The sequence below is a fragment of the Gavialis gangeticus genome, unplaced genomic scaffold, assembly GCF_001723915.1.
Source record: "Gavialis gangeticus isolate Ggan-Ray unplaced genomic scaffold, GavGan_comp1, whole genome shotgun sequence".
Taxonomy (NCBI): Eukaryota; Metazoa; Chordata; order Crocodylia; family Gavialidae; genus Gavialis; species Gavialis gangeticus.
Window position 1 is genome coordinate 27987937 of NW_017728996.1, and position 10599 is coordinate 27998535.

The 10599-nt window shown below is 40.4% G+C and overlaps 1 protein-coding gene across 1 annotated transcript in view; it reads left to right on the forward strand.

Annotated features, from left to right (window-relative positions):
* Positions 1 to 8843, forward strand: part of TNFAIP8L3 (TNF alpha induced protein 8 like 3) — a 73885-nt gene extending 65042 nt beyond the window's left edge. Inside the window, exon 2 of the mRNA XM_019504221.1 lies at positions 3629 to 8843. Within this exon, the coding sequence (XP_019359766.1) occupies positions 3629 to 4191 (563 nt within the window). The 3' untranslated portion in view covers positions 4192 to 8843. The remainder of the gene's footprint in view (positions 1 to 3628) is intronic.
* The last annotated feature ends 1756 nt before the right edge of the window (positions 8844 to 10599 follow it).

The window sequence follows — 10599 nt, forward strand, 5'->3', positions numbered from 1 at the left end:
CTTTTCGTTTGGACTGGAAAAGCAAAAAAAAAAAAAAAAAAAGTATGGCCTCCTGGGTAGGCAAAAGGTGAAGACCTATAGTGGCCTTCTGCAATTTTACTATGTCTGTACCGCAGGCCACATAACAGGGTAGAGATGCCTGAATGCTCCAAAAAAGCTAGCTTGAATACCAGAAGCAAAAAGCTCCATACTGGATATTGTACCCTAGTAAGAACCACAATTCAGTATATAATTAGTACTTATGAAACATCATTGCATTTTATTAACAACCTAAAAATACAGGGCATACCAATAAATTATTTAAAATCACAATTGGAGTCTTTCTAAGTACACCCAAACAGCAAGCACCCCTTGGCTTGATGTGCATAGATTAGATGAGAAAACAGAGGAAGGATGGTCTTGAGGTTAAGCCACTGAACTGGATTCAGGAGATCAGGCATCTAATTCCTGACTGTGCTACAGACATGAGCAAGTCACTTAAGACATTCCACATAGCATAACGCAGTAGTAACTAGCATAACGCAGTATAGCCCTCTAGGAACCTGGGATCCTTAGTCTTGTTTCTAGTCTTTACTTTCACATCTTCACAACTACTGCTTCCCATGCTAGCTAAATTAAAACTAGCATGGGCACACAAACCTGGAATACAAAGCATACCTTCATTTATTGTGTAGACACGCTCTTAGAATACAGCTTTCAAGGCTGCCATGACAACATAGAGCCTAGGTACTACTGAAAATCCGAAGTTACTAAATCAAGTTTGCACTTACTTTAATCGCTCAATGCCTCTATTCATCCTCTATAAAACAAAGACAGGACATAGCCAATCAAGGATTATCTTGCCTACATAGATTGTGCATTCTATTTCTATGTGGTCTGTTTCTTAGTTAGCATCGGTATGATACTAGTAAAATGAGATCCCAGGTTTTACTAAACTAACTAGCCACTACTGTACTATGAACAAACTCAGTAAGAAAGTAAGCAGCTGAGAAAGAGAGAAAATACTGTTACTAGATCAGGCCACTTTGCTGGCTACCTTGATTTTAAATTCATTTCACATATTGGTTTATTGCTACTTTCCTACAAAGACCAAATTCCTTGCATCTCATATGCAAACAAACAAAAACGCTGCTTGACATTACCAAGCTGTGCTCAGCTACTTGATTATGTCATACAAAACTATTTAATTGCATCTTTATTTTTTTTCTAAATCAAGCCAGCTAAAAATGTTTTAGTAAAAGCAGGAGGTATGTAAAACACTGCAGTAATCACAAACTCTCAATCAACAGGGTACTTCAGTGGCAATATTCCCTCTAACGTGTAGCGATCCATGAGTGCACCTCTTCAGTCCATGAGCCCGCGACTTTGGTCCCGCCTCCCCCTTTCACTAAGCCTGGATCCAGACTATGCTAAGCCTAATAGACTAGAGTCCTCATATAATGGATCCTCCTGAAATGGATTTTGCAATAATCCTCCAAGCACAAGACTGGGGGCTGGGGAGCAGAGCAGTTCCCCAGAGCCAGTAATGGGGACTCCCCATTCATGATGCAGAAATCCTTTGTCATGGTTAGACAAAGTGCTTTGGGTAAATGTGATATAATTTACCCAAAGCACCTTGTCTGCCTATGTGCTTAGATTAACGCAGCTGTAACCAGCACCCCCAAACTACATCATAGTTAGGAACGATTCCTTGCGCCTGCTCCTTTTCCTTGAAGCAGACCCAGGTTCTGCACCATCCTGAATCAGTGGGACTCCTCGCATGCTTAAAGTTAAGAATAAGATTAAGTAACCTGTTGAATAAGCAAGCACTATAAATTAATCTAACTTCTAAATTATTAAATCCAACCTACACAGATGTGTATTGCTGGAGAATCTAACTGATTTGATATTTTCTTTCTGCAGGAAAAATAGCAACAAAAACCCTAATACAAACTCTTCTATAAAAATGTGATTCTACAATTAGGCACATGGGCAACTAAGCCAAAGGGTATTAGAGATTAAAGCAATGTAAGCCTACATTTATGGATCTGTGCTGTCAGCTTGTGTAACAGTGCTGCTTAGTGCAGCCGTGGAGCAACAGCGACTCCCAGTGACTAGAACAGGAATTCTACACAAGCCTTTTATTTATTTCTCTACAATGTTTAATCTTCAAAAGGGAGCCTTTGACAGCTGATTTCCTTTTCCAAGTATAACATCTCAATGAAAGCCTTCTGCTGGGAAAATGTTCATTTTAAGCCCCTTTTCTATATTTTAAAATTAAGATAAAAGCACAGAAAAAGAACATACATGGAATTTTAGTGTTTTCAAAGAGCCAAGCATATTTGTATCTTGAATATTCAGATGTTAGCATTTCAAAAATATATTTTAGCATCAAAGGCTTTGAGGACAAATGGAAAAACACTATTGGAAAACATGACCTACCTATAGATCTATAAAGTTGCTGGAATCTGGACTAAATGAGGCGTCATTAGCTGTGTTCATCTGAAGTCAAGTGAAAGACAAGGTAGATTTGCACCATATAGACTGTTAAACAAAGTAAAAATACATAGCACAAGCTTTCATGGGCTGAATGAAGCTCATTTCACCTAGTGCTGATGAAGTGTACTTCAGCCCATGAAAGCTTGTGCTATATATATGCATATGTATTTATATGAAAACACACAAGTTAGTCTATACTAAGTAGGGCTGTGCAAAGCTTCAGTCCCTGATTCAATTCGGCGGAGATTCGGCCCGATTCAGTGGCCGAATCTCCAAATCCGAATCAAATCAGGAGACCCTTTAATCTCTCCAAATTGAATCAGAACCCTGTAAATCAATTCGGAAAGATTCGTCAATTCAGACGTAGACACAGCTTTAAATGTTTTTTTCTACATACCTCAAGGTAGCAGGCGGCTCGTGAATACTGAGATGCTGGGGCAAATGGAGTGTCCCACAAAGTGCAGGGGGCTCCCCAGTGTGCTCGGCAGCAGACCCAAAAGTGGACCAGAAGCACTTACAGTCCACTTCCGGGTCTGCCAGAGAGCACGTGGGGTGCCCCCCGTGCCCCCTCCTGGCTCAGTGACTGGTGCCTCCTGGGTCTGGGGGGCACCCGGACTCCCCTGCAGCAGATGACCAAGCCCAGGGGGGGACGCGCAGGGGGTGCCCTTTGCACGCTCCCCAGCGAACCTGGAAGTACTTGCAGCCTACTTCTAGGTTCACTGTTGAGCACACGGAGGGGCCCCCCGCACTCTTGTGGGACACTATCTGCCCCAGCATCGCAGCATTCATGAGCCATGCCTTGCACCTCGAGGTATGTAGAAAAACCATTTAAAGCTGTGTCTATGGCCGAATTGCCGATTCTCCAAATCAGCATCGAATCTTCAGATTCGGATTTGGCCAAATCAAATCGGGGACAGTGATCTGAATCAATGAACAAATCATTGTTCCTGATTCGGACCAAATCCAAATCAAATATGGCCAATTTCGCACACCCCTAATACCAAGTATCAACCATAGGGATCTAACAGGAATGTGGCTAGCAAGCTACCTATGCTGCATACTTTTCATGTAATGGTGAATTTAAATTAATATTTAATATAAATTAATATTAACATTAATATTACTTTACTATTTTCCTCTCCTGAAACAGGTCCTGATTATTTCAGCTCCAAGAACCTTGCACTGCAAGCACAGAAAAAGATCCTGAGTAAAATGGCTACCAAAACAATGGCTAACCTGCTTATTGATGATACCAGCAGTGAAATCTTTGATGAGTTATATAAAGTAACAAAAGAACATACAAGAAACAAGAAGGAAGCTCACAAAATCATGAAGGACTTGATTAAAGTAGCAATAAAAATTGGAATCCTTTATCGAAACAATCAGTTCAACCAAGAGGAGCTGGAAATTGTAGACAAATTCAGAAAGAAGTTGAATCAAACAGCCATGACAACTGTCAGTTTCTACGAGGTGGAATACACCTTTGATAGGAATGTTCTTGCAGAACTTCTCAATGAGTGTAAAGACCTGGTGCATGAACTAGTAGATCGACACCTGACGCCCAGGTCCCATGGCCGTATCAACCATGTCTTCAATCATTTTGCGGATGTGGAATTCCTCACTGCCCTGTACAGCCTTGATGGGGATTGCAGGCCATACCTCAAAAAGATTTGTGATGGGATCAACAAATTACTGGATGAGAAGGTCCTTTGAAATTTTGCCTTTAAAAAAAACAACAAAACACTCAGACCTAGACCTGCAGCAAACTGGCCACCCTTGATAAGTGATGGCAGAGGTTATGAGCTTCCTTCCTACCACCTTCCAAGTACACACAGTCTTAAAGGGAACCAGAACGTGCCCACTTTGCTCATGGTGAAGAGAAACACTTTAATTAGAGAGCTCTAAATTATAACTTTTTTCACAGGGAATTCAGCCTTTTTCAAGGAGGGGAGTCAATAATGCATTATTCAAACAAGCTGACAGTATGTCATGACCTCATTGGTGTTATGTTGGAGGTTTGATGTGTAAAATGCATCTAAACCCAGACACAGAGCTAATGTCAAAGATAAAAGGTAGAAAGAACAATGCATCTAACTGACTCCCGAACTGCCAGCATTGTGTGTTTTCATTATTTCAAAAAAGATGAAAGAAACTAAAATGGCAAGTGGGGTTCTGATGGGAATAAGTACTCCCCTTTCAAAAGTGTCAGCAACTGATCTGAGAATGCACCTCTCTAATTTTGCATGTTTTCTAGGACCATTAATCAATAGCCAACATAAATAAGTTAGGGACAAATGGGAAGAGAGTAGAAGAAGTTTCTTTAAGAAGCATGTTCTCAATGGAGATTTTTGTTTTTGTATACGAGAAGAAACATCCTTGTAAATTTGTTTCTGGAAAACAAATCTCTGACTCTGAACTCAAATATAATGAAAATGAAAATAAGGAAGTACAACGCTGAGTCCCACATGTACTGGCTGTGCACATTTTGTTAAGTGCCATGGTACTTTCTTTGCTCAACTTTTTCAGTGCCAGAGCAAAAGATCTCCTGAAAGACACCAGATTATCAGTGCTGAAATGCCTCAGAGAAGGAAAAATATTAGGGAAGAAAGTCATCATCTTCCACTTCTTTCTCCACTGAAGGACAGCTTACATCTACAAATAATCAGAAGTGTTCAAAAGGCAGTATATAACCTATGGCACAACTTTTCATTCTTAATTTAGTATGAGTCTATAATTATTTCTGTGGATAGTAAAATAATGAACTTCTATGTGACAAATAGGGAACTCAAGCTGTTGTTTTTACATTGCTATGTAAGTGTCATGTATCCAGAGCTATGTAAAAATGACTTGTTCATGTAAGAGAACAGCAGTGAAACTAGTAATATCAAGGACCTATTTGTTTCTTATTTGGATACATATTAAAAAAGAGAGAGAAAAATTAACTATTGAATTTAGAGGCACTGAAAAAATTGCACACAGAATTACAATGATTGCAGCAAGATAACAGTCCTGGAGGAAATCCAGATTTTATAATCTGTAATTTACAGAGCATCACAAAAAGAGACAAGGTGACCTAGTGCTTAGAGCACCAGTCTCAACTCTCCTGCTGATCTGTAGTAAATCACTTGAATACTTAGTCATTTAGTGCATTGATCTGTAAATTCTCCCCTTCGAAAATACTCTGAAATTACTGGATAAGAAGTCAGTGGGTAATAGAGTGCATCTTTGCTGTTGGGGAACTAAGACTGAGAATATACCAGTAAGAGATCATGTTGGTAGAAAACGAATTTGCTCAGCCTTAAATTGTGGAGGTGTTTTTTTTTTTATTTTATAGGAGGGGGAATATGCTATTGATTCATCTGAAGGCAGACTGTTATGAAAAAATATCTAAAAGTCAATTTTTATCATGTTTCCCACATACAGCACACATATCAGTCTGCAACAGAAAAAAGAATTACAAAGAATCATAGGATAGGATCCATAATGATGGGACATCTTCACACACACACAGCTGCTGTTATCAAAATATCCACCGAAATATGTTAAATTGTCAGACTGGGAAAACTCATCCTCCACTAAAAACAAGTTGAAGTCAGTGACAGAACAGGGACAGTTTTAAACTGCAGCTGCCTGGAACATTTTCAGTGAAGACATACTGGTTTCTATGAAGCTTTCTGTTAGGAATGAGGGGGGAAAAGAGAACTAGAAAGACAGATAATTTAGGCTGCTGCTCTCAACGTTGGCCTGAGAAATGAGACACCCCGGTCCAACTCACTGCTCCGAATCAGTCAGGTTTGCATAAACAACCTCTATTTTGAATCAGGCTAAATCGGTACTTAAACCTAGGTCTGTGACATTCCTGACAAATGCCATAACCTTCTGGCTAGCCATCCCCTTCCCAAACCAAGAAGTGCTGGCTTTAGTCCAAAAATGGTTACTGCAAAATGGAATGGTCCTTCAGTCCGCCCTATTGAAAATCCAGCTAGAACTATTTATCCACAACTTGGCAGAGCTGAAAAGTATATGGAAAAATATTACAAATCCTAGACAGAGATTAAAACGATAAACCAAATTCTGTTTTCCACCTTACTTACCTATAATCATAACTTTATTACAGTACATTAATATTTGTGTAAGGCTGCTGACAAAGATGTGATGGCTCTGATCCCCAATACCAACAATTGTGTGTCGTGCAATTTTGGCATTAGGGATCAGATCCCATTTGGCATTAGGGATCAGGTGCCCTACTTGCCAATGCAGGGACGGGGCTGGAAGCATAATCCTGGGCTCCCTGTGCACCAACAAATTGAAAGCTGGGTGGCTGAGAGCCAGTTGTTGGCTGGCTCTGGAACGGCATCGGGGGTCCAACCAGCCCCCCATGTAGTCCCCAAAGCTGCTAACAATTCAGCTGCTAACACCAGAGCTAGTTGGAGCCCAGTATGGTCCTGCTCTGGCTGACAATCAGCTGATTGTCAGCTGGTAGAGATCCCACTGGGGCTGGTTAGAGACCCCAGTGTGGTCCTAACCTGGCTATACATTCAGAATACCCCAGAAATATTACACTTTTTGTGTGTAATATTTGTGTAGGCGATTTCTTTTTGTGTGGCACCATTTGTTTTTTTAACATGTGGCCAAGTTATTTAAGATAAATTAACAGATCTTAAGTGTAACATGTTCCAGGGGCCCAAGAAAACAATTTAGTAGCTCTAGCACTGCAGTTCCTTAACCAATGGATATGGACAACCATCAATGTCTTTAATATAGCAGAAAGATCTTCTGAAAACATGAACATACAACTGAGCAAAATATCACTTAACTTACTCAGGGCTAGGTCATACTGTTACCAAGGAGTCCAAGGAGTGAATCAGTCAGAATGTGATAGGTGGTTCCTTTGTACTTGAAGGAGGAGAAGGGGGCATCTCTACCAGTTGAAGTTGGCATAATTTATTTTATTGTCCATGTGGGCTGACAGGCTCAGATGCAGGCAGAGTCAAGAAGCTGCTGTTCTTCCTATGCAAGAGTAGCTTGTGCAGTGGAGTAATCTGGCCCCTTACACATCCTTATGTCTCTGTACAAATACAGGTCAAAACTTGAAACTTTGAGAAGGTGCAAAAAGGAAGGCATCCACAAGCAAGAAACTCCGTAGCAGTATCAAGTATGTGTACATCTTTCTGCCTTATATATCTATACATCCTCTGCTTGCAGACGTAGTCAATTTAGAGTATATTTAAAACTCTTCTCTCTGTTAGCCTCTCTAGAACTTACTTTTACTCCTGATTCTAATGACACTTCTGTTGATATAACATCTCCTTTTAGCTGGCGCACAACCAATAGTTAACCTTACCAGCAAGCAAGATGTCAAACACCATTATCATGTAGTATGCTACAATAATAAGATATAACTAATTATTAGATGCAGCTAACCCTTCAGTATTACAGGAAGTTTCACACACTTAAACATTTCTCACTCAACATGGAATATTCTTATGTATACTTTTAACATTCCTTCTTGTAAAACTAATGTTTAGTAACTGTTGAATGATCACATTTTTTTTAACTATCGTCATTGCCCCTATACAGCTGTGTGCCCTAAAGCCCAATTTTCATGCTACATAGGGACAAATCAGTTGCATATGCAGAATTAGAGGTGATCTATTTCATCTTGCCAGAGTGCATTACAGAAACAGGGAGACAAGATGGCATCAGATTTATTATCCCAGGCTGCCCAAATTGATTTTCCCACCTATTTCTATTGAATTTCTGAAAAGTCTGGTCAGATGGGCAGGAAGTCTAGCCTGATTTGCCTTACATGATTAAAATATAAGTATTCAATCCTATTTATGTGCACCTATGGCCAAGTTTTGCTCCAGACAGTGGATTTCTCAGTATTAGATTTTTTTAATAGTAAAATGCATCCAAGAGACATGTTCCTGTGCAGCAGACATGTCAGATTTCTTAATGTATTTTCTTCTGTTTGGAAAAAAAGTACGTAAAAGTATATACATGTGCCAGAATAAAGCCACCATACAAAAAGCAAGACAGTTGAAAGAAAAAGGATACTGTGTGTATGTGAGGTTGTGTGTATGTGTGTGCGTGTTGCATATCAGTATTCAGATTCTGGTATTTTAGGAAAAAACAGCCAAATGGCTGTCATTTTATTTATAAATCTGAGTAGCCTTAAAGTGCAGAAAAATGTTTTCAAGTATTTCTCATACTTGTATATCCTGTATATTCATTGTTTACTTTTATACTGGTGGCTCAGTATGTAATAACATTTCCAAACTATTGGTAATGTTCAGGTCACCCATAAAGTATATGATGTATTATCATAATATTGTGGATTAAATGATTTGTGATTACTACAATTTTTTGTTTCCAATTTATTTTTTTTTTAATTTTCCTAATGTTTTAAATTTTTACCAAAATTAGATATCCAAGTATAAAACTTCTAAAGCAGTTTTGTGCATGTTTCAATATGTAGGGTGTGTGTTGAAATACCTTTGTTCATTTGTTCCATCTTAGAAGGTATTTAAAGTTGAGAACCTCATCCAATTTAAAAATAGCCCACTGTTTGGCCTAGAACAATTGTCACTGATATTAAAAGCTCTGCATTATCAAGCTGTTAACTTTCAAAAAATATTAAGGTTCTGAAGTTATTCAAAAGTTAGCAACTATCCTAATGAAAGTTTCCAATATAATCTGAATCCAGTCCTCCTTGTTCATATGCATGTTGATGCAGTCCTTAATTCCATGATTACATACTTGTTTTTCCATGAGGTTTCAGTCAGTACATAGGGTGGACAATATTGACTCAACATACAGCCATTCAATATTTTGCTGTCTCCTGTTATTTATCCCCAGGCCTTATTTGCTGCATATAACACAAGCCCTACTATGAAAACAGAACTGTTCGTTTCCTTGTGGTTTTTTCAATGCTACTCTTTATGATACCACGTGAGCATTTCAGAAACATGAGTGAATTTATTTTCACAAGCCTGTGAAATGGAAGTGGCATCTATTTTACAGAGAACTGACACAGAGATGAAGGTCAAATTATCCTTTAATTTCAGCTCCCCAATACCAGATGCATAGGATCTGATTTTGCAGACTGTTTAGCATTATACAGTTCTCTTTAAGTTCAAAGCACAACTTTGATCGTCTTCAGTTACAACTAAGTGCTCAGCACTTCCGCAAATCAGATTTCAGGGGTTCAAGTCAGTACTCTGAAGATGAGAAACATCAATCATTTGTCAGATCAGTTCAAGTGACTGGCTGGCATCAGACAGCAAATCAGGTTCTCAAGGGCAGCATTTGACTACTGTACCCATTTGGCTTTGTGTAGGTGCTCCCTTGCTGCCTTGGAGCTTGCGCCCAGGGTCGGCCACATAGGTTGTTCCTGTGGCCTAGACGTTAGGTCACACTCACCCCGAGGGAAACCACGACAGTCGCCTGCCACGACTTTCTTTCAGTGGTGGGGCTCCCTCCTGTGGCTTCACGTGTTGGGCACTATTCCTAGTAGGTATTCTTGGGGCTCCAGTTTCCCTCCACCCCAACCATGCGCCAGCCTTTACAACAGCCAATTGATGGTCGGTTGGCTCACCCTCCTGGACCCTCCCTATCTGCTTGGCTCCAGGTTGTTTAACCCTGCCTGAGATAACTTTGGGACGTCAGATTGTCCCTGACACTATGCTGAGTCTCCCTTGCTGCACCGCTGCCTGCAGCCCTGCCCCGGCTCCTTCCGTTCTACAAGTATCTTCCGTGGTCCTAATCCCTGCCTCAGGGCTCCAGGTAAATAAGAACAAATTAACACAGAAGAGGAATGGGGTCTCAGCCCACCCCACTCACAACTCTGGCGTCTGTGGCTCCGCAGTCCCTCGACGCCAATGTTCTCAGCCTGGCTTCCCCACCATATCATGGCTCCTTAGTCACCTCCAGACCCTTCTGATGGGTCCTCCCCTCAGGTCCTCTCGTTGCTGCCAGTGCAACCCTTCCTCGGCTCAGGGGACAATTCTGCAGCTTGTTCCCTGCAGCATCCCCCCCCCCTGCAGACTCACTAGCCCCCAATGGTCCCACCAAACACCTCTCTTCCCAGACCTGCCAACTTCCCTATATGGATCCACT